The sequence below is a fragment of the Accipiter gentilis genome, unplaced genomic scaffold (genome assembly GCF_929443795.1).
Source record: "Accipiter gentilis unplaced genomic scaffold, bAccGen1.1, whole genome shotgun sequence".
Classification (NCBI taxonomy): domain Eukaryota; kingdom Metazoa; phylum Chordata; class Aves; order Accipitriformes; family Accipitridae; genus Astur; species Astur gentilis.
This window is the reverse complement of record NW_026061141.1, coordinates 747,369-771,751: the sequence shown is the minus strand read 5'-3', so window position 1 is coordinate 771,751 and position 24,383 is coordinate 747,369. Positions and strand designations below refer to the sequence as shown.

At 44.1% G+C, this 24,383-nt stretch overlaps 1 protein-coding gene across 2 annotated transcripts; it reads right to left on the bottom strand.

Moving 5' to 3' along the window:
* Positions 1-4,017: 4,017 nt before the first annotated feature.
* On the bottom strand, positions 4,018-10,618 carry LOC126037497 (uncharacterized). 2 transcript variants are annotated; one of them, XM_049797835.1, is made up of 3 exons: positions 10,609-10,618; positions 10,266-10,310; positions 4,018-4,925 (listed from the first exon to the last, which is right to left on the bottom strand). In XM_049797835.1, the coding sequence occupies exons 1-3, from the start codon at positions 10,614-10,616 to the stop codon at positions 4,553-4,555; spliced, it is 426 nt and encodes a 141-aa protein (XP_049653792.1). In that variant the 5' UTR covers positions 10,617-10,618; the 3' UTR covers positions 4,018-4,552. The 2 variants fall into 2 exon arrangements, with proteins under 2 accessions (XP_049653792.1, XP_049653791.1); XM_049797834.1 differs by lacking the exon at positions 10,609-10,618 and adding an exon at positions 6,544-6,630 and having other exon boundaries at positions 10,266-10,315.
* Positions 10,619-24,383: the final 13,765 nt, after the last annotated feature.

Sequence of the window (24,383 nt, the reverse complement as noted above, 5' to 3'; positions counted from 1 at the left end):
TAGCGCGGCAGAAATACTGCTTGGACGTACTAACTCCAGTGTGATGTGTGAGGAGGAATCACTGGGCCTTTTGATTAGCAAGAAACGGTACGTAAAAACTAGGTGACAGAAATAGGACACGCAGCTGGCATCCTCGTCTTCAAGCTTACAGTGCAGCTCCGTGGGCTTTGGCTGACTAAAGAAGAGCATGAGGCACAGGAGGGAACTGCTGCTGGATCTTAGTGAAAGGATGGTAAGTCATTTGGAGAGAGGTTTTCAAAGCCAGGAATTCAAGTCGGGTGCCCGATTCCAGATTGCCTGTGACATCCCTGTGTACTTCCCTCGCTTGTCTAACTTTGTGTTGTATATTGTCTAGCAGCTTTTCTTTGAAAGTTAACAAAGCTACACTTGTGTGATAGGTGATGTAATGATCTCATAACAATAGGCAAAATCCAAGTCACAGAAAATGCCAGCATTTGAAAGAGAGCCCTGATAAATTGCTAGTGCCTTATACCACTGCCACTTACCAGGCCTTCCATGTTAGAGCTGTCTTAATCATTGATGCTGTTTCCTCAGACTTGGAGCTGTAATATCTGCTTCTTGTTTCAGGGTTTATTATGAAGTTGCTGATGGTACTGCCTTAGCCCTTTGGCTAAGAAGAATAGCAAATAATTTGTGGATTATCCGTAGAAGCAGCAGCCAAACAGCATTCTCTTCCAATCAGTAGGGAAGAAAGCTGCTGCACCGGTTTGTCTGGGTTCCCTCATACCAAAGGTCTTTCTCACATTTATTGATCCTTTTATATTTTCCAACTTGTTCAGGGTCAGTTGATGACCTGAGGGAACTGTCACATCTTTGAAAAGTGCTTGTAACTGTGAAAAGAGGTTTGTTGACTTCCTCACGTGATAAGTAGACATTGAAGAAATTGCATGTTGCTCATTTCTTAAGTCAGAGACCGGAATTGGATAGATGCTGTGTTACTAGAAAATAAAATACAACGGGGCCCCTTGAGACAGAAATGTCTTGATGAAATCGTGTCATATTATCACAGAGACATAGTGATTGTTTTCTCAACTAACAAACAGATCCTAGGCAAAAAGAATGTTTGTTCCAGGTAATTCTGGTCAGTCTCCCAAGGCAGTGGATCTGCTTTGCAAATGAGAAAAAGTGGACCTAAATACTATTTTTCTTCCCCAGTTCAAAATGGGCACAGCAGAGCCTCTACAGTTTTCAAATCGGTAGCAGCTCCTTCGCCTGCTTGTTAGCAGACAGAGCAGAATCTGTACTTTCTCCTGTATGGCTCTTGAAAGAAACTTGGTTGAACTCCTTTGCTTGGTGGAAAAAAAAGTGGGATGTTGGATCAAGTGCAACTGTAGCAAATACTGACCTTCCTGAAACTATTTAGAGTGTTCATGTGTTGATACTCGTTAGAAAAAAACAAAACTTGAAAAAAATCCTATAAGGATTAAGCTATAAGATTGTTTTCAGGGGAAGAAAAGGGGAAAAAAAAAAAAAAAGGAAAACTAAATGGAAGATAGTTTTAGAGAAAGTAACTTTCATAGCACTTGGAGGTAACATAGCTGTCTGTAAACAGGATGTTTAAGGAAAAGATACTCGGTCTCTTTATGATTCTTTCTGTGGCCTTCTGACTGAAAAGTCTGACTGTGTGAACCCTGGTTATCTGTGTTACAGAAAACTGATGTGTTTTGCAAGCTGAGATTCTTCTGCAACAGAGCAAAGTAGGAGAGACATGGTCTTGTGGTTTGGGTTACTATCATGTAATTTACACAGACTGTGTAACAGCCAAATCTTTTTGTGATTTAAAAACTTCATTTAATTGCATAAAGGATGAATGTGCCCCGTGAAGAGTTTCTTGTGTTCGTGCACATTGCCAGTGATTTACCGCTGAGAGAAGTCCTAGCAATTGTAAACAACTAGATAATTCATCAGAACATCACACATAAATAGATCTCCAGTAATTTTTATATCACAGTTAGTCTAATGCATTAACTTTTTATCTGTGGAGCTCTTCCTTAATAATCTACTTCTCATTTTATGGGATAGACCATGAAAGAATTTCTTGAAATATCTAAAAGACAACATTGGATGACAAAAGGGGAGAGACAGAATGGGTTTTGAAGTGTCGATGCAGTATTACAGATTGTGTTGCCATTCATAGAGGAGAAGACTACTTTGGTTATGATACCAAAAGATTTCTCTTCCACATCTGTAAGCTACACTAATTATTTTACGCTTAGAAGCTTAAAAGATCCCGAGAAGGTAATTTCAACCTCTTAATAAAGGCTACATGGCTAACATGATATTATTCACTTTGTGTGATTTAGGTTAACACATATCATTCTCGGTGAAAACTGTTGAATTGAGAGTGTTATTTTCACATATCCTGGATATCAGAAATTAGAAGACTACGTAAATTGTCAGAGGTTTCAGTTTGCAAGTCTACTGAAGCTTTTAAATGCCTGATTAGTGTTTAAGCGCAGAAGAAAGCCTACTACTGAATTCAGGTGGGACCGTATTTCTGTGAAGCAGCACGTCTGGTTTTAGTACCCCCCCGTGCACCTTTGTACCCTCACCTACCCTCCCCACTAGGTCCGTGTCTCCGCCATGCACACCCCCATCTCCTGCTCCAGCCCACCCCCTTCACCCACATGAGTTTTTAACCCACGCGAGTTGTTTCGCCCTGCGCACCCTGCTCTCCTATCTCCTGCCCTGCCTCCCTCCTTTCCCTCCTCCATATTCCACATGCGCGGTCCCCGGGAGCAGCGTGGCGGCGCGCAGGGCGCGGGTGTCGGCGGCAGCGGGCGAGCGCCGGGACCGCGGGTGAGGCGAGCGATCCCCTCCGGCGGGGGCGGCGGCGGGTGCCTCCTGCCCGCTGGCCGCCCGGGGCCGGCGGGACGGGAAGCTGCGAAGCGGCCGCCGCGGCAGGCTCCCGGTCCGCCGGAGGCGAGCCGGGCCAGGGCAGCGCCGGGCAGGTCCCCGAGAGCCGACAGGAGGGAAGAGGGGACGGAGGCGGGCACCCCCCAGGCGCGGCCAGCGGGCGCCTCCCTGAGTCGCCGGAGCTCCCCCGCCGCCTTTCCCCAGCCCCGCTCGGCCCCTGCGGCTGCCCCCAGCTGCAGCCCCTCCCCTGAAGCCTGTGCTGCAGCCGCAGGCAGCCCCCGAGCCCTGTCGTGAGGGCGGCAAGCTGGCCCTCCGGTGTTCTCGAGTCTCCCTTAAGGCGGGTGCCGTTAGCAGCGGCGCCCGTCCGCGGAAGCCCCTGCGGACCGAGGGGCTCCGGCCAGGGTGGAGCTGCGGTAATAACGGTCGCTGCTGCCTCTTTCCCTCTGCCAGAGGCCACGCCGTGAGTGCGGTTGTCCGTTCATCCCCGGGGATGCCGCTGACTGCAGCAGCCTCAGGCTCGCGTGGCCTGTCTCTGCCCGGCCTCCCTCTCCTCACGGCACGGGAGCGCAGAGGGACAGGCGGAGCGCTTACTGGCTGTGGACGGGAGCTGCTGAAGCTGGAGAGGCCACAGAAAGGTAAAGAAGAAGAAACGGAAGGCCATCTGGCTGGCAGCTGCCTCCCGCTGCAGGCCAGAGGGACCCTGCCTCTGTGGGTGTGGGAGGATCCCTCCTCGTAGTCCACAGCAGGTCAGACCGCCAGGGTCTGTATGCGTGACCAGCAGCGCGGTACGGCCACGTAGTGAGCGAGCGAGCGAGGCTACGTGTCTAGGAGGCCTCATCTCGCAAGAGCTGCGAGGGGCTCGCGTGTTCCGTTATGCGGAGGACAGCCAAGCGACTGGAGTTACAGAAGAGGAAGGGAGGAGAAAAGGAGAAAGAAGCAGCTGAACTGGCAAAGTCTCTTGGCAGCGCCAAGAACAAGAGCTGCGGTGAGCCCCGGGCCCTCGGGGCCCCGTCTCCCCTCTTCGGTGTTGTGGTCCCTCCCTGCCCCCTCCGTCCCCTGGTCCCCTCTCTTTCCCACACCCCTGCTTTTTTTTTTTTTGCTTTTTTTTTTTTTTTCCTTTCCTCCCTTGTACCTCTGATACTGAAAAGCCGGTCGACGAAACTCCCTAAGACTCGTTTTGGAGTTTTAGAAAGCAGGCGTTCTTCATTGCAGCGCTGGATGCACGGGGGATAGTTCCACCTAGTGTGCGTGCCACAGCTTTAGCACAAACAGGTTATATAGAATAACTAATTGCTTATTAATCAGATGAGTATACATATACATAAAAACGATGGCAACCGATTATCATAGCACTGCCTACATCCGATCACGTGCAATGAAGGATCCATTTGAGACGAAGGGCTGCTTTTGCGACCACCGACCCATTTGAAGTTCTTGCTGGCTGTCCTCGAAGTCTTTATTCTTGTCCTTGTTCTTTGATCTTGAAGCTTAACGCAGTTTCAATCACATGTGGTCAGTTTCAGCATTGTTCCCATTTAGCTTACAGGGGAACATCTAGTCATAAGAGCAAAGAACTGCAAAACTTAGGAGTACCTACCTCTGCTAGTTAATTGCTCGGCTATACTCTTGTCTGTTGTTTCAGTTGTAGCGTTAGTATAAGATTTCTAACCATTATTTACCAAATCTCACTTTTACAGTCACCTAGCAGCAAACCACAGCTGGTACAAAGTATTAAAACCACCCAAATATTTCGACGTGCCATACAGAACGTATGGAAATGTGCTATCAGAGGTGTCCGAGGGGCAGGGGGAGCGCCGGGGGGCGCCCCGAGCCCCGGAGCAGACTCGCTGGCAGGACTCGATAGGCGCGCGACTGACTGAATAGACGCTGGCCGGCCGGCCCCTTTGCCCTCCGGGCTGCGTTTGCGCTCCCTCTGCACGGGGCGAGGGGCTGTGAGGGAGCCCAGGGGAGGAGGAGGAGGTGAGGCGCTGGGGGGGGTCGGGCCGTGCCCCCCCTGTTCCTGCTGGGCTCCAGCTGTTGCAAATGTTCTGGTAAAGAAATCAACATTTAATCACATAGAAGAGTTAGGTTTGATTAACAAGTAAAACTGTGAAGCGTAACGTATAGGATTGTTAAGTTTGAAACGTAGCCATAGAAACTTTAGGAGCTGTGTTATGCGTGACGCTAGGAACCGTAATATTGTTAAAGTCTGAAACAGCTAACCCTAGAAACCTCACCAGGAAGTTACTGGTTTTCCTACGTTCTGTTTCAGGAAACTAAGGAAACCGTCGTGGACACCAGTTTGCTGCTTGGAAACCCCCTTACCCTTCCCATCTCGATTTGAGTATCGACGATGCCAGTCAGCAGAGCCAAGTGTCACTGACCAATGATTGTTTTTTAAATAAGAATATTGGTAAGGTTATATAATCACAGGACCGATCGTTACAACGGTTAAATTTAAGAACGAGCATAGTATGCGTTTTTACGGAAGGAGCTTAGGTAACAATGACCTGACGGAAAAAGCCTGTAAAAACTGATGGATTTTGATACTAAGTGGGACACGCCTTTGGAGGAGCGATCCCCCGTGTCCCCAGCGCTGCGATAAACAAAGTGCCTGCTTCTTAACTTCACGTTGGCGTTAAGGAGTTTTATTCTGGATTTCGGTAACGGTTTTGGTGACCCAGATGGGACGTTGCGAGTGAGACTGGACGAGATGGCGTGTCGATCGAGCTCTGGCCGGCACCGAGGTATTCTCGGGGAGAACCGTCACCCTCGACACGCAAAGCTCCTCGCAGCGTTCCCTGGAAAAAAGGTAAGGCGCTGCTTCTTTGGAATTTGTTTGGAAAGCCTGCCCGCGAGGCGCGGCGAAAGCTTCCCAGGGTTGGGGCTTGGAGGGTAGCCGTCTGCAGTGGAAGCCTAGGCGTCTGCCCGTAAGTCATAAGCGAAAGCTATTGCTGGGTTGGACTTTGTGTATTATTTGGGACAGCTGTCGTTTGCATTTGTTTGGTATTTGGTATTTGAATGTATATAAGTATAATGGCATTAGCAAAATTGTTTAAGAATAAGAGTGCAGGAAATAGAACTGCTGATGAAAAGTTACCAGAAACATCACCGCTGGGATGTTTATTGGCACGTTGGGGTGAACTGCAGGAAAAATGGTAAACAAACAGAACTTTGAGTTACAATACTATATTGCAATTACTGTTGTTTTGTAGGAGAGAGAGTAAATGGAATAAAGTGCCATATGTAGATTTGTTCTTTTTAAGTGAACGTATCGGACGGGGACCGGAGGGGAGTCTCCCAGCAGAACCTCTGGTTACAGCTAAACTGGGAGAACAGAAAATTGAATTTGAGTTGACACTAGAGTCACCTTTTCAGTTTTAAATACCTCAGAGGGAGAGTTAAGTTTTGAAGAAATTGGTGGTGTTGGTGCAACAAGCGAACGAGAAACTAGACCCTTCTTTAAATCTTTAACAATGAAATTAGGAAAGCAATGGGTCACTCGGCAGTTTTTGTATGTGCCAAATTCTCCTAAACTCCTGTTAAGGAGAGGTCTATTTGGGAACTTAGAGGCAGAAATTAAATTTAAAAATGGAGAGCTTAAAATTTTAATTCCAGAAACTAAACGTATCGAAGCAGCGGCTTTGTTGTTAACAGGATGTTTACCGAAAGCAGATTATACCGGTCCAAGTGTAATGCTGTCATTCCAATCGTCTGGACTGGGAAGTTCCCGGTAAATCCAAAAAGCAGAACCTGTGAGAGTTGATTTAAAGCCAGGATCGAATCCGGTAAGAATGAAACAATACCCCCTAAAACCGGAAAGTCGGAAAGAGTTAGTAATGGTAATACAAAAATTTTTAAGATACAAATTGTTAATAGAATGTGAATCCAGATATAACACCCCGATCTTGCCTTTTAAAAGGCTGATGAAAAAGATGATAGATTAGTTCAAGACCTCCTCAGAGCAATAAATCAAATAGTACAAGGTATTCATCCGGTCGTAGCAAATCCTTATACTTTGTTAACAACCCTAACGGAGAAATGAGAATGGTTCACAGTGTTGGACCGAAAAGATGCCTTTTTCTGTATTCCCTTGGATCCCAATAGTCACGAGGTTTTTGCTTTGGAATGGGAAAATCCTGAGACTGGGAGAAAAACACGATATACGTGGACAGTCTTGCCTCAAGGCTTTAAGAATAGTCTTACCATTTTTGGAAATCAATTGGCACGAGAATTAGAGATTTGGAAGAAAGAAAATAATCAAGAAATCTTGCTGAAATATATGGACGATCTGTTAATGGTAGCTGAGACGGAAGAACAATGCACAAAGTCAACTCTTAACTTTTTGAACTTTTTGGGAATCAGTAGATATCGAGTGTCAAAAGAAAAAAACCCAAATAACCCAGAAAGAAGAAACTTAAATTTGAGTTTTAAAATCCTAAAAGGACAGAGACAATTGGGAACTGAGAGAAAAGAGGCAATGTGTCGTCTCCCCGAACCTAAGACTAAAAAAATGAATGACAAGCATTTCCGGGAATGGTCGAGTGGTGTCACCTGTAGATTATAAATTGTGGCTTGCTGGCCTGACCTTTATAGGAGCAGCTCAAAACCTCAAACGACGGATTGGACCGATGCCGAGAAAGCTACCTTCCAAGAATTGAAACAGGCTGTAATAGGGGTGCCAGCCCTAGCGTCTGCCAGATCTCACAAGAGACACTTGAACTTTCTGCTCGTGAAAGAAGAGGTAGAGCTCTGGGTATCCTGGCCCAATATTTAGGGCCAAGTGGGCGAGCTGTGGCCTACTTCTCAAAGCGATTGGATAACGTGAGTCTGGGATGCTCTGGTCGCCCGAGAGCCGTCGCTGCAACTGTGCTACTGATCCAGGAAGCTCGTAAGTTCGCCTGAGGAGAAAGGATTACTGTACGTTTCCCATATGATAACTGTTGTGCTAAAACGGAAAGGGGGGCACTGGTTATCCCCTAGCAGAATGCTGAAATACCAAGTGGTGTTGTTGCTGGAACAAGATGATGTTTACCTAAAAACTACTACCGCCGTTAACCCTGTTGCGTTTTCAACAACCGACCGAGTTAAAGGAGAACTGGAACGTGACTGCTTGCAGGCAATCGAAAGAGTTTACTCCAGCTGACTGGATCTCTGAGATGTGCCACTAGAAGAAACAGATTGGGAACTATATGCCGACGGAAGCGGTTCCATCTGTGAAGGAAAACGTTTTATCGAGATAGGCAATAACTACTGAGGAGGTACTTGCGTTGCCAACTTTGCCTTCGATGATCTCTGCCCAAAAGGCTGAATTGATAGCTCTTACTCGAGCTCTGGAACTAAGTCAAGGAAAGCGAGTCAACACTTGGACAGACTCAAAGTATGCTTTTGGAGTGGTACGTGCGCATGGAGCGATACGGGGAGAAAGAGGACTGTTATCTGCACCAGGAACCGCCGTTCAGCACGCAGAACAAATACTGAAATTGTTAGAAAGCATTCAAAAACCAACAGCAGTCACGATGATGCACTGTAAAGCACATCCGTTAGGTAAGACCGGTCCTAGCGCAGGTAACCGACTGGCTGATAAAGCTGCTGAAGAGGCTGCAGAAAAAGGCATCCTAGCACTAGTTCCAGAGAAAGGTATAAAATTGCCTAAAGAAACTCCAAATTATAATGAAAAAGATGAAGAATTAATTATTAGATTGCAGGCTAACAAAATGAAACAGGATAGGCTGTAACACCGACAGGTTGAATAATAGTCCCACCCACAATAATAAGAGAAAATGCCCCATTGAACATCACAGAGTATACTGGGAAACAGAAAGCGAAATATGACAAAGATTGTTTAAACAATTATAAGTGGACGTGAAATGTATATGTAAATTTATCCCCGAACCAGTAATAAGATCATCTTTGGGATTATTAAATAAGGAAATTTTTTAGAAGAATATTAGCAAATTGATTTTATAGAATTGCCTTGAAAATAAGGATATGTCCTAGTTTTAGTTGATATCTTTACTGGGTGGCCCAAGGCTTTCCCTTGTCGCACCAACAAAGCAAGGGAAGTAGTCAAAGTCTTGCTCAAAGAGATAATACCAAAATATGGGGTGCCTGTAAGAATGTCATCTGACAATGGCCCTCATTTTATAGCAAAGATTATGAGACAAGTTGAGCCAAGTATTATCTATGGATTGAGACTATCACACCCCACATAGACCACAAGCAAGCGTGTGGGCAGAGAGAGAGAGAGAGAGAGAATGAACTATATCCTTAAGCAACTGTCGAGTAAAATTTGTCAGGAAACCTCACTCCTCACATGGGTTAAAGCGTTACCCGTGGCTCTATTAAGAATCGGAGTATAGCCAGAAGAGAAAGAAAAGCCAAGTCTTTAGGAAATGTTGTATGAAAGACCATATCAAGAGTCCTGTGTTCTGAGTATCTTTGGAGATATGTTTTTAAAAGGTGTTATGATTTCTTTAAGCAATTCTTTTCAAGAACTTTGTCAGTATGTCTCCACAGCTGGACCCTTAGAACTGGACGTAGCAGCGCATCCCTTCCGACCAGGAGACTGAATATATATAAAATCACCGAGAAGTGGAAAGGACCGTATCGAGTCATTTTAACAACACTTGTAGCAGTAAAGGTCTGGGAGAAGAACCTTGGCTTCATTATTCGAGAATAAAGAAAGCACCCAACAAGAAACTGGAAGTCTAAAGAAACTGTCCCTTTAAAACGGAAAATCTATAAGTAAGTTTCACGTTATCTATTTGGGAAAACAGTTGTGTAAAGTTTATAATGTTGGGGTTGCTATTAGGAATATTGTCGAGGGCAATAATCTTTTTGTGTGTTTAGAGGGTGTATGTGGGTTTTTTTGAGGGGTTCTAAACATGAGATAAACAAAATGAAACAATTATTGTTTGAGCTATTCATCTTGATATTAACCGGTTTTGTAATTTGAATTAAAAAAAATAATCTAGTTTTGTAACTGATTCAAAGTTTTGTAAAGACACAGAATTTAACCTCAGTAACAGCCTGCCTTTCCGATTCCAAAGTCAGATGAAAATCTAGTTCCGTGGAGAATACTGACATTGAATTTAACCAAAACTTGAGAAAAGAGGTAGAACAACGAGAATCATTTTAGCAGATTAAATTGGATGGATTTAAAAGGCAATTATTTTTTTTTTAAATTTGAAAGAAGGAATTATAGCGTTGTGAATTATAACGTTACCAAACCATCCACCTCACGGACAAAAGAATTAATTTACTCGCCCTTCGGGAGAAACTTGTACAAGCACCCCTCGGGGCTGTCAGCTGCCAAAACCGTAGAGACAAGTGCAAAAAGGAACTTGGGATCATGTTTAAAATATAAAACGATGTTTAGAACTTACTGGAGTTCCAGGATCCTTGTTAGAGCCACCCAGAGTCGGGACCATCTGTGGAAATTTAGACCGGTTTAGACAACCAGAGAAACATCCCACATCCTAAACAGAGCTGTATGAAAGTTTGTACTTGCAGCTAGCTCCTCTGACCCCAAACTCCCAAGACCTTCTCTAGTAGCTAAAGCTCTAAGATGGGGGTGTATTTGTAGAAAGGATAATAATACTTCACATGATCTTTGGTCCCCTCTTAATAACGGGAAAAATTTAGCTTGGAGTTGACGGCATTAAAGGACAGGTGAAAAGTTCAGGCTTAACTGCTTGGGTGACTAGTGATGCTATATGATCCACTCACCTCTTCATGAAGGAGAAAAGCAAATCGTGGTCTTGAGACTTAATAACTCTATCCTCTCTCTGGAAGAAATCTCCCTTGTGGCCTCGCTCGCGGGTGGACCTGGGGAAATCGAAAAGATGATACCTGGCAATCGCCAAGTCTTAGAACTAAAATAAGATGGGTATTAAAATCTGTATTTTGACCCCAGTTAACACCTCTTCCACATCAGATGACTCTTGACATCTGTCACTCAGTCAAGGCAGTGCCTGCTGCTTCACTTCACCTTGGTGGTGAGGGGTTTGGTTCCGGGTTTCGGTACCACAGCTGCGGGCCGGGGCTGGAGGAGCCGCAGGTGCGGGCAGTGAGAGGCTGATGGCGACGCCCCCTCCCTGGCAAGGGGGGGGCCGCCGGGGGAGGAGGGGCTGCCGGGGGAGGGGCCGTCGGGAGCCCAGGCAGGAGCGGAGCAGAGCGGAGCTGAGCGGTGACCGGGCTGCGGCTGGCCCGAGGGAGAAGGTGAGCGGGGCCGGGCGCCCCTCGGAGCACGAACGTCGGAGGCGGGGGTGGCCCGGGGGCGGTGGGGGTGCCGAGGCCGAGGGGGAGCCCTGGGGGCTCACAGGGCGGCTGAGAGAACGTGCGCGCGGGGGTGGGGGGTGGGGCGCTGACACGGCGGCTGAGAGAACGGGCGCGCGGGGGTGGGGGCTCACCGGGCCCCGTGGCGGGGCTGCGCAGTCGGCCGGCGGGTCCCGGGGAAAGCCCCGAGGAGGACGGCGGGGTCCGTGTTGCACGCACGGAGCGGCAGCGGGGCCGCGCCGTGCCGGAGCTACCCGGAGCGGCGCTGGGGGCTCGGCGGGAACTGCCGCTGCGCCGGCGTGGGGAGGTGGGGGGGAACGGAAGCGGCGTCCCCTCGGGGTCAGGCAGCAGGGCAGGCTGCCTCCCGGGGCATGCCGGGAGCTGTAGTTTTCGCGGACTCGGCGGCCGGGCAGCAGCGTGGCTCTCGGGCGCGGCGTAGTCCTCGCGGCCCCCGGAGTCCGACCAGGTCAGACTCGGGAGCGTTGCCGGTTTCGCGTGGTTTTCCGCGGGCTTCCCGCTGCGCCCGCTCCCCGACCAGCCGTGCGGACGCGCCTCCCGGGCGCATGCGCCGTGCTTCGCGTTGGGGCAGCCCGGCGGTCGCTCGCCGGCGCAGGCGCCGTCCCTGTCCCCGTCCCCGGAGGTTTGTGATCTTGGGAAGCCCATGTCTTGGATAGCTGGGGTTGTGCCTTGCAAGCTTGTGACTCCCACCAAGTTCCCAACAAATTCAAACGTAGAAATTGTGCATCGGCCCTCCTCGCCCCCTCCGAGCTGGTCTGTTCTCTGTGGTCACCATTAGTAGCCTCGGTTTCCCACCTGTGGTTCTCCACAAACCCAGAGCCTCGCAGCTCCATGCTGAAGGGAGTGGGGAGCTACACACGGAGAAGGCAGAGGCCCGAGTTTGTCTTTTGGGGATGAGAAGTGGCGAGGAACTGCCATAAATGGGACGCATCCCTGCTTGAGGCATGGCTGTTTCAGCTGTGCACATGGAAAATCCTCAGATACGTTGCATCTAGCCCTCCTTTCCATTGACCCCAGGAGAACTGGCCTCCTGTGTCCCCCAAGTTTATTTACTTCCTGCTGCAGTGAAGTGGCTATTTTTCTTCTTTTCTCTGAGGATTTTGTGGATCTGGGCATGGGAAGGAGTGCCTTAATGCTGGCTTTCTCAGCCTACTTCTGGGAAGCCAGGCATATCTGCAGATTAGAGCCGGGGGAGTGGCCCAGACGCCTTTTATTCCTCGGAGGGCAGTGGATTTGGGGAGTTAGAGCAAGGCATGCCTGGATGTTGGTCTCCCTGAGGGGGAGGGGGTTTACAGCCAGATGACTGAAAAGCCTCCCCCAGTCACTTCTGGGGAAAGAGTTGGGGGGTGGCTTTTAATGTACCCACGATATCGATGTGGCAGGTGAGCATACACCCCCCTCTTGGCTGGGGGATCTTATGTGGACGCCTGCTGAGCCAGGGCTGGAAGCCCCTCTGCACACCCTGGAGGAGCTGGGTGCAGACTGGGGACGTGAGGGCAGTCGTGACATGGACACGGAGCGGCAGAGAGTCCTGCTCTTTCAGCAGTTAACGGTGCTACCGCATGGTCAAAACCTCAAGTGCACCCGTCCAACCGTGCATTCTCTTTCCTGGGGTTTGTTTATGGGACAAATAAACTGCCCAGCACTAGATGAGAAGGTTGTCTGCACTCCACCTCAAATCAGGTGCATCACCTCTCCGTCGGGAAAGAAGTATGGGGGTGGGCATAAAAGGAACAGTAACTCCAACGTTGGGATTCTTTTTGGCTCTGAGCACAGAGCAGGTAACCACAGCGATACAGAGAGGGAAGAAGGTGCTGATGGGTTTGTACCTTGGACTTACACTGTAGAGGATGATCTGTTCAGGACATCCATGTCATAGAGTAGCTGTTGCATGATTTATACTTGTAATCAGGTTCCTACTTGATAGCCTTAACTTTGCGTGGCTTGCGTATTGAACTTTGCAGTAGTTTGTTTGTTTTTACATTTCCTTAAGGTCTAGGCAAAGGTTTAGAAAGTTAGCAGACTTAAGGATAAGCATTTATTACTTTGTCCTGCCACGTTGCCATTTGAAACCTGTTCTGAGTGTTGGTGGTATTCAAGAAATTGCCGAGATTTCGAGGGTGAATCTGTATCTTTAGGTGTACTGAGCAGAAAAGTACAATGGATCTTTTTAGTTGCCAGATAGCTTGCTTTATCCAGGCGGTCAATTTGTCAAGATCAGGCTGCAGTGTCCAGGGGGCCGGGGAGGGAAGGTTGGTGTTCAAGCTTCTCATTCCTGTCAGCGGTGACTCCGCTTGCACCACTAAGTGGTGCTGTGTACATACGCTTTATTAAATCGGGAGCTGCCTGGGCCTGCCTGCTTGTGTAGTTCGGAGCGGTCCTTTTAGAGAAAATGTTCTTTTGGCTGCATTTGTTCTCCTGTGATAAAAAACTTGACAGCTGTTGGGGGCAACTACTACTTTAGGAGAATTTCTATAAAGTAAGAAATTGCTGGTTTTATTTTGTCATGGTGGGCACAAAATTAACTGATTCAAAATCACGTCCACTGCAGCTTATGCTTCCGTAACACACCACTCAACTGATTTCTATGCGTAAATGTCTTCGGAGAGGAATCACAGGTGCCTGCTGTGACTATAGGGACAAGCAGTATGGGCTCACAGGAACAGAACATGCTTTGCCTTCCCATCACCAGAAGAAAGAGAGAAAGAGGTGAAGAAGGGTGCTCAGGAGCAAGAGGCTGCAAGGAAGTTGCTGTACATGATCCTTTTGCCTTGCTTTATCTGACAGAAAAGCTGCCTTCTGCTAGTTGGGTCTTGGCTTGAAAGACAAGGGGAGAGACTCCCCCCCCTCTCCCAGGGAGTGTGCTACTTTTGACTGGCTTGTTCTGACTATGTGATCTGCAATTACAATATTGAGATTGCATGGTGACAATCTATACCACTGACTCCCTGAGTGGTTTTTCATTTCTGTCCCCGCTTCCTTCTCCAGCTTTTTTCAATATATCAATTTAAAAAAAAAAAAAAAAAAATTAAGAAAAATTTAACCTTACATGAACATCATCTGTTGGCTTTGGCCCCAAACACTTTATTTCCTAGAAATAAGTTGAGTCTTTTCATCAGAATATGTAAAAGATTTCTAGCCACTGTAGTACTATTGTATTGTTTGTTTTTTTAAATAAGATTCTGTCCAGGTTCCAGCATGTGCACTAAATTTCTACTGCAGTAGAAGAGAGTCTTAAGCTGAAGAGAGATTTCATGCTTGGGAGAGAAAAAGGGCAGATCTTGACTCAAAGGTAACTTTTCCAAGGGAAAGGTAAACTCTTTTGTTTCTTTGGGGATTTTTATTCTGATAGCACAAGCATCTTGTTCTCTCAGGATTTTGTAATCTCTGGGAAAAAAACCCTTGGTGTTGTGTCACTTCCTCCTTCCCTGGTTGTGTTTTTTTCACTCCTTTCAGAGGAAGTGCTAATACTGTTATAATTTAGGAAGACATTTTAACTTTTGACTCAGAGGTCTGCAGACTTCACTGTAAAGACGGTTTCTGTGCATCCAAATGCTGTTAATCCCTTAAAATACGAAATGAAAGATGTGTAACTTGGAGCTGAGACTGAGTCAGAGTATTCCAGATGGGTCTGGTTTACTTTGCATTCAGCGTTCCTGTAGCCTGTTGCTTTGGAAGGTGCAGGTAATAAGCTTTTCAATTGAATAAATGAGCGGTAGTGGTTTTTTGTTTTCCTCCCCTAGAAATGTAGTGCTTGATCAGACTGCACTGACCTGTAGAAGTTGTGGGCACTGTGGTGTTCTCCAGAATGCTACTTGGGCTGCCACTACAAGTAGGTCATTTAAAATAGTAACCTTAGACCTTAAAAACACATAAAAACTTCACGATGCTTAAAGTATAGAGCAGAGTAGTCACCAGGTTAAAATAACTTCATGCTTATGACATGCACAGCGATGGTTCCTTTCAGGTTTTTTGGTGTTGGTTTTTTTTTTTTTTTTTTCTTCTTCTTTAAGATGGCACTGGTTGCAGTGATCTTCAGTTTTACGACACAGCTAACTGTCTTAGTATAGATATGGTTCCTTTCTGCCTACTATTTCCGTTTACTGGCAGACATAGTTAAGATAGCTCTTTGGAGTTGTGGAGTGCGCGTGTGTATATAGATATATGTGTGTGTGTGTGTGAATGTGTCTGAAAATAATAAGACCTAAAGTCCCCTCCCCACATCATTAGCTTTCGCTGCCCTGTATTTCAGTGTTACCAAGATTTTAAAGTGACCCAAGTATTGCTGTTGCAAATGTTTCCATGTTTGTCTAACTATTGTGATGACAGAAATAAATAAAAAAAAAATCAAAACACTAAATGTTTTATTACTTGCCCTATAACTATATAGGCGTTCCCTGTCTAATATCTATTTCTTTTTTCAGGATTCACTGTATTTATTTTTTTTTACCCTATGAAACGGAAAGCGATTTCTGGCTTACTGTTGGCTTTTGATAGACGTTTTATCCTTGGGGAATTGCCCACCAATTACTTCATAGAGTTTGGAATTTAACTGAAGGACATTTTGCATGCCCGTGTTCAAATAGCGATGCTAACAGGCCACCATACGGTTCATGTTGATAGCTTTATGGATACTTAAAGGTAGGCAATAGTCTTATTTTTTAATAATGCTTAACCTTTTTCTCTTTGGCATGAACAAGCAAGTCTGCCTGGTTTTGTAGGACTTGCAGCTTTTCCTTAACATCAGACTTTAAAAAGGGGAGAACCAGTAGTATCAGGTACGCAGTTAGGATGGCGATTTTTAAAATACTAAGCTGCGTAACAGTCTCGGGAAGAACATGTGTGACTGGGCGTGAGAGTCTGTGGTACAGCATTACTAACCTTTGCTAAAAAAAGTTTTGAAGAATGAAGCATTTGCTTTATGAACGGTACTTGAGGACGAATTCTGATGCTGCTGTTAAAGTTTATTGAAAAATAGGCACTGATTTCAGTGATGATGCAGGTGTGGTTTCTGTTCATGCCTTAAATCTGAAAAGAAGAGAAGAGAAACCTCCATTTGAAGGAGGATTTTGTATGAAGGGTAATCAAACCAGTAACCTGCTTTAAGAACGACTTTAACATATTTGGAGCATCGGTTAAAGGCAAATAAGTAAAGTTTATCATATCCTCCTACATAAGCTGTGACTATTGAATACAGTCGGCAGTCCACCTCAGAACTTGCTGGTGTGCAACTGCAACGTGTTAAGTTGTAAGACTTCACAGCCACGAGCTGATGGGCCACACACAGTTCTCTCCGAGCATAAAGCGCTGTAAGTTTTAGTTTCTTGCACAGCAGTGACTCTTTTCAACATTAGTAACTATACAACAGGGTAAAAGGCAAATTTAGTGAAGAATAATGTGTCGTTATCAGAGTAGCTGTTTGCATTTCACCATGATGCAGATGCTTTCTATAGCAGTTGTGTTGGCACATGTTAGAATTCGGTTAATTCTCTCCTGAACTCATTTAAACTTTTGGCTTCAACTGCATCACTGACAATATGTTTCAGAATAGAATAATTATTTCCTTTAAAAAAAAACGGGGGTGGGGGGATAAGAAGAAGGGGTGGAGGAAGCGGGGATAAAAAAATCTGTTGTCTGCCAGTGCTGTGGGCTGCTCACTCATTTTTCTGTAGAACTTCTGGGGGTTTTTTGTTGTTGTTGTTGTTGTTCTTCTACCTTAATGCTAATAGGCATTTCTACCTTTTCTACCTTGTTTTTCTACCTAATGCTAATAGGCATTAGCCTATCCTCTGCACCTTTGGTCATTTCCTGAAGTTTGTCTGTAGTTTCCTACATTAGTAGGTAAATGTATCTATTTTACTTTACAGAGTTTTGCTAGTTTTTTAAATTATACAAGAAATTTAAGTCTTGGAACAAATGTCTTTGCTTATTGATTTTTGTGAGTAGCTGCAAAAATCTTATGTATTAGTTGCCCCTTTTAAAATTAAAATAAAAATGAATGCTATGCAAGAAATAGGTTGCAAGTAACTGTTAGGGTCTTACTACTGCTCGCTGTTGAGAGATCGTGGGAAGTGCAGAGAATTTGTGTTAAAAGTTACGGGCATTTTTCAAGACAGTTTTCCAGGTCTGAGGCGTGCTGAAATATCTCTTTCCTATGATAGTGTGTTTAGTTTCATTGACTTCAGCGGAACACACAGAATACATTGACTTAAACTAGCTGAGAATCTGATGATAAGGTTTTATACTCTACCTAACATAGTGTTGTGATGACCTGTCCCCTGAACTCAAAATTATGTTTGATGATCTTAACAGGAGGCCGGATCTTTGATCTGGAAATTATGCTGATAGCGACATTACAGAATCCAGGCTTGTAACTTCACTGGTTTCTTGCAGCCCCTCAAGTTCATGAAGGACAATAAAGACCCATTCTCTTTTGTTCTTGTGCTATAATCAGTGATGGAAGTATGACATTGTCAGTTGTAAGAAGTGGCTTAACTGCTGTTGGAGTCTGCTTTTATGCCTGGAAAACCTGTTGATTTGCATGGGTTTGCACAGCTTGTGCTAATGACATGGCTGGAATGAGACAGGGTCTTGTGTATTCTGCAAGGGCTGTATATGGTCCTGGTTTATAGCTGGGTGGGAGGGATTGGTTCAAGTTACTTCTGATTTGCCCTATTTAATATCTTAAATAGGAGTGAACAGGGTGATTGGAACAGTTTCATTTTTACAAGAGGACATTTATAAATCGGTTTTTATCCTGTGTTAGAATTAAGATATGTATTTACTGGAGACAACGAGTCTAGCCTGAACACTGAAACAGCTCTGTTTTGGGCACACTATTAGAACTTTTTTAAAATTTTCAAATCATAACAGTCTGTCAGTTCATGCTTGTTGAGTCTGAGACATTAAATGATGCCCTTTGAACAGGGAAACATTGCTAATAATTGATATTTGGTTTGTAGACTATACCTTTTGTATGCTCTAAAGTCACCTGTTGTTTCCCTTTCATTTATAAAAGTTCTGTTCGTCAAACCATATAAGCGCATACCTAAATTCAGTGTTAAACTTCCTGAATTGCTCTAAACTATTGTGTTGCTGTAAACTGTTTTGGCTGATAAACCTAAGCGGTCAGCTTGGTATTCCTACGTGTATATGTGATTAAGATGCAATAGTTCGGAACACGTTACCAGGCAACTGCATGCTCCAGCTGCATAGGAGGCACAAAGCAGCTGGCCCGTTCCTTGTAATCAGTGGGAAAGTACAGATTCTCCTGTGACCTTGGTCACTCTTGTCTATAACATATTAACTTCATGCTTATGACATGCACAGTGATGGTTCCTTTCAGGTTTTTTGGTTGTTGTTGGTGGTGGTTGTTTTTTCTTCTTTAAGATGGCCCTGGTTGCAGTGATCTTCAGTTTTACGGCACAGCTAACTGTCTTAGTATGGATATGGTTCCTTTCTGCCTACTATTTCCGTTTACTGGCAGACATAGTTAAGATAGCTCTTTGGAGTTGTGGAGTGCGCGTGTGTATATAGATATATGTGTGTGTGTGTGTGTGAATGTGTATGAAAATAATAAGACCTAAAGTCCCCTCCCCACATCATTAGCTTTCGCTGCCCTGTATTTCAGTGTTACCAAGATTTTAAAGTGACCCAAGTATTGCTGTTGCAAATGTTTCCATGTTTGTCTAACTATTGTGATGACATAAAAAAAAATAAAATCAAAACACTAAATGTTTTATTACTTGCCCTATAAGTATATAGGCGTTCCCTGTCTAATATCTATTTCTTTTTTCAGGATTCACTGTATTTATTTTTTTTTTACCCTATGAAACGGAAAGAGATTTCTGGCTTACTGTTGGCTTTTGATAGACTTTTTATCCTTGGGGAATTGCCCACCAATTACTTCATAGAGTTTGGAATTTAACTGAAGGACATTTTGCATGCCCGTGTTCAAATAGCGATGCTAACAGGCCACCATACGGTTCATGTTGATAGCTTTATGGATACTTAAAGGTAGGCAATAGTCTTATTTTTTAATAATGCTTAACCTTTTTCTCTTTGGCATGAACAAGCAAGTCTGCCTGGTTTTGTAGGACTTGCAGCTTTTCCTTAACATCAGACTTTAAAAAGGGGAGAACCAGTAGTATCAGGTACGCAGTTAGGATGGCGATTTTTAAAATACTAAGCTGCGTAACAGTCTCGGGAAGAACATGTGTGACTGGGCGTGAGAGTCTGTGGTACAGCATTACTAACCTTTGCTTAAAAAAGTTTTGAAGAATGAAGCATTTGCTTTATGAACGGTACTTGAGGACGAATTCTGATGCTGCTAAAGTTTATTGAAAAATAGGCACTGATTTCAGTGATGATGCAGGTGTGGTTTCTGTTCATGCCTTAAATCTGAAAAGAAGAGAAGAGAAACCTCCATTTGAAGGAGGATTTTGTATGAAGGGTAATCAAACCAGTAACCTGCTTTAAGAACGACTTTAACATATTTGGAGCATCGGTTAAAGGCAAATAAGTAAAGTTTATCATATCCTCCTACATAAGCTGTGACTATTGAATACAGTCGGCAGTCCGCCTCAGAACTTGCTGGTGCGCAACTGCAATGTGTTAAGTTGTAAGACTTCACAGCCACGAGCTGATGGGCCACAGTTCTCTCCGAGCATGAAGCGCTGTAAGTTTTAGTTTCTTGCACAGCAGTGACTCTTTTCAACATTAGTAACTATACAACAGGGTAAAAGGCAAATTTAGTGAAGAATAATGTGTCATTCTCAGAGTAGCTGTTTGCATTTCACCATGATGCAGATGCTTTTTATAGCAGTTGTGTTGGCACATGTGTTAGAATTCGGTTAATTCTCTCCTGAACTCATTTAAACTTTTGGCTTCAACTGCATCACTGACAGTATGTTTCAGAATAGAATAATTATTTCCTTTAAAAAAAAACGGGGGTGGGGGGGTAAGAAGAAGGGGTGGAGGAAGCGGGGATAAAAAAATCTGTTGTCTGCCAGTGCTGTGGGCTGCTCACTCATTTTTCTGTAGAACTTCTGGGGGTTTTTTGTTGTTGTTGTTGTTGTTGTTCTTCTTCTACCTTAATGCTAATAGGCATTTCTACCTTTTCTACCTTGTTTTTCTACCTAATGCTAATAGGCATTAGCCTATCCTCTGCACCTTTGGTCATTTCCTGAAGTTTGTCTGTAGTTTCCTACATTAGTAGGTAAATGTATCTATTTTACTTTACAGAGTTTTGCTAGTTTTTTAAATTATACAAGAAATTTAAGTCTTGGAACAAATGTCTTTGCTTATTGATTTTTGTGAGTAGCTGCAAAAATCTTATGTATTAGTTGCCCCTTTTAAAATTAAAATAAAAATGAATGCTATGCAAGAAATAGGTTGCAAGTAACTGTTAGGGTCTTACTACTGCTCGCTGTTGAGAGATCGTGGGAAGTGCAGAGAATTTGTGTTAAAAGTTACGGGCATTTTTCAAGATAGTTTTCCAGGTCTGAGGCGTGCTGAAATATCTTTTTCCTATGATAGTGTGTTTAGTTTCATTGACTTCAGCGGAACACACAGAATACATTGACTTAAACTAGCTGAGAATCTGATGATAAGGTTTTATACTCTACCTAACATAGTGTTGTGATGACCTGTCCCCTGACCTCAAAATTATGTTTGATGATCTTAACAGGAGGCCGGATCTTTGATCTGGAAATTATGCTGATAGTGACGTTACAGAATCCAGGCTTATAACTTCACTGAAAAACCTGTTGATTTGCATGGGTTTGCACAGCTTATGCTAATGATATGGCTGGAATGAGACAGGATCTTGTGTAGTTTGCAAGGGCTGTATATGGTCCTGGGAAGGATTGGTTCAAGTTACTTCTGATTTGCCCTATTTAATATCTCAAACAGGAGTGAACAGGGTGATTGGAACGGTTTCATGTTTACAAGAGGAAATTTATAAATCAGTTTTTATCCTGTGTTAGAATTAAGATAGGTATTTACTGGAGACAACGAGTCTACCCTGAACGCTGAAACACCTCCGTTTTGGGCACACTATTGGAACTTTTTTAAAATTTTCAAATCATAACAGTCTGTCAGTTTATCCTTGTTGAGTCTGAGACATTACATGATGCCCTTTGAACAGGGAAACATTGCTAATAATTGATATTTGGTTTGTAGACTATACCTTTTGTATGCTCTGAAATCACATATAAATAACTTCTGTTGTTTCCCTTTCATTTATAGAAGCTCTGTTCATCAAACCATATAAGCACATACCTAAATTCAGTGTTAAACTTCCTGAATTGCTCTAAACTATTGTGTTGCTGTAAACTGTTTTGGCTGATAAACCTAAGCGGTCAGCTTGGTATTCCTACGTGTATATGTGATTAAGATGCAATAGTTCGGAACACGTTACCAGGCAACTGCATGCTCCAGCTGCATAGGAGGCACAAAGCAGCTAGCCCGTTCCTTGTAATCAGTGGGAAAGTACAGATTCTCCTGTGACCTTGGTCACTCTTGTCTATAACATATTAGATAAGAGTATTTTGATACTCCTCTCGCAGTGGGAGAAACACTGCTTGTGTCTGTGCAGTGTGTGAAAATCACTTTACCAAGATGCTTTTATTTCTAAAACCCTTGGGGAAAAAAAACCTCGAAACGGAATTTAAAAACTTTTTTAATCCAAGGCAAACGTCAGGATTCTCATTCTTACAAAGTATTTTACAATTGTGTAACCTTGTAGACTGTACGGAGAATGAGGATCTTGCATGTGACATATTCAAAAGTTTCATTTTCGGTGTTCTACACGCTTCTACTGATCGCAGTGCCTTTGTTTCCTAACAGCAAGTGGCAACAGACAATGCGTATGGGTTTCAAGGCCCTGTGGAACAGAGAAGGTAGTTTACCAGTGTTCTTACTGCTGTTGCAGACATTGTTTCAGTGGATTGAAAGTGGCACGTTCCAAGTAACTTTTCCTACCATTGCTGCGTATTTTATTTTTTTTTTTAATCCAGAGGAATGTTTCTGTACTTCCCTTCCCTTCCCTATAGCTGCATGTTGATTTACATTGCGTGCTATTGCAGCGTTCTTAGTCTACCGGTTACAGATTACTCCTTTCAGTTCTTGTGCATTTCTGAATGTGTATCTACCTACTAAACTCACATTTATTCAGACATGATATGCAACTGCTACGGAAGTCAGCTATTGTGCTAGTCATGGTGTTTGCCCCGTCAGTTGTTTTACTATCTAATAAGTACCTGATGACAGAGAAGGGGAGTGTCAGAAAATAGACAAGTCAGGCTTTACATTAGAAATGGTTTTCATAAGATTTAAGAGAACGCAGTTTTGGCATAAGGATTTACATACCGCTCCCGGTGTTCTGTTGGGCTGACGTTTTGCAAGAAGCTGAGGTGTTTTAACTTTCAAAAGCTGTTTATGTAAATTGGCTTACCTCTGAGTAGTCTCCTTCAGCTGTGTGTAACGAAGAAATAAATGTGCATCTCTAGACATGTGCATATGCAGATAGAATTGTAAGTGCAGAGCTGGGGATGATGCTTGTGTTTGAGGGTAGAAATACGGAGAGGGACAGCAGTGGGGAAAGAAGAACCTTTGAAGATAGTCTAGCGTTGCTCTCATTCTAGAGGTGAATGATCAACTTTCTGTACCGTTCTTGACAAACGCTTGCCTAATTTATTCTTAAACATTTCCTGTAATTATTACTACTGTTGCAAAGATTGCCACATACCCTAAGTTTTACAGGTTGTAATTTAAGCCCCATGATTCTGTGTCCTGTGTGCAGTGGATGTACACAAAAGTTCTTCCTTATAGCTACCTTTTAGAGTTTAAACATTGTTATTTCTCTCCAGTATTGCCGTTTCCAGGTTAAGCAGCTGTTTTTCAATTTATACTTTGAAGTCAGACTCCTGTACATCGTTGAGCACCCTCTTGGACTTACTGTAGACCCTCACCAGTTATACTACACCCTTCTTGAAAAGCAGTACATCATCTGGAGGGTTCAGCAGCTAATCCGTGCAAATGTAGCGCGGCAGAAATACTGCTTGGATGTACTAACTCCAGTGTGATGTGTGAGGAGGAATCACTGGGCCTTTTGATTAGCAAGAAACGGTACATAAGAACTAGGTGACAGAAATAGGACACGCAGCTGGCACACTGGCCTTCAAGCTTACAGTGCAGCTCCGTGGGCTTTGGCTGGCTAAAGAAGAGCATGAGGCACAGGAGAGAACTGCTGCTGTATCTTAGTGAAAGACGGTAAGTCATTTGGAGAGAGGTTTTCAAAGCCAGGAATTCAAGTCGGGTGCCCAATTCCAGAGTGCCTGTGAAATCCCTGTGTACTGCCCTCGCTTGTCTAACTTTGTGTTGTATATTGTCTAGCAGCTTTTCTTTCAGAGATAACAAAGCTACACTTGTGTGATAGGTGATGTAATGATCTCATAATAACAGGCAAAATCCAAGTCACAGAAAATGCCAGCATTTGAAAGAGAGCCGGATAGGAGAGCCTTTTTTGTATGGATCAGTTGTCTTGTTCTGATTTTTTTGTTTTACAGGTAAAATCACAGCTCAGTGTGACATGGAAATAACTGGAAATAGTTTTATTTTTAAATTCGGGGCCTTATTTTCCTTGAAACTGGATTTTCAGATACGGTGCTAGAAGACGTTACAGAATTGCAAGTGTTGTTTCTGCCTCCTGTTCCTCTTGAACATTTGGTTTCCTGGGGAAAAATACTGTGTAAGCTCTGTAAGCAAAGAGGTTTTATATTTTTGGAATACTTGCCAGCTGAATGGTTTGTACCTTGGACTTAAACTGTAGAGGAGGATCTGTTCAGGACATCCATGTTACAGAGTAGCTGTTGCATGACTTATACTTGTAATCCGGTTCCTACTTGATAGCCTTAACTTTGCGTGGATTGTGTATTGAACTTTCCAGTAGTTTGTTTGTTTTTACATTTCCTTAAGGTCTAGGCAAAGGCTTAGAGAGTTAGCAGACTTAAGGATAAGCATTTATTACTTTGTCCTGCCACGTTGCTATTTGAAACCTGTTCTGAGTGTTGGTGGTATTCAAGAAATTGCCGAGATTTCGAGGGTGAAATCTGTATCTTTAGGTGTACTGAGCAGAAAAGTACAATGGATCTTTTTAGTTGCCAGATAGCTTGCTTTATCCAGGCGGTCAATTTGTCAAGATCAGG

Bases quoted from the DNA above. Each gene is read 5' to 3' on its own strand.
- LOC126037497 (XM_049797834.1), bottom strand. From the start codon at position 10,310: ATGGTCCCGACTCTGGGTGGCTCTAACAAGGATCCTGGAACTCCA. The intron at 6,631-10,265 runs GTAAGTTCTAAA...CAACTCTCACAG, and splicing joins ACAAGGATCCTGGAACTCCA to GTTCTGCTTTTTGGATTTAC. The intron at 4,926-6,543 runs GTAAACATCCTG...TTTCTTTACCAG, and splicing joins ACCGGTATAATCTGCTTTCG to AACATTTGCAACAGCTGGAG.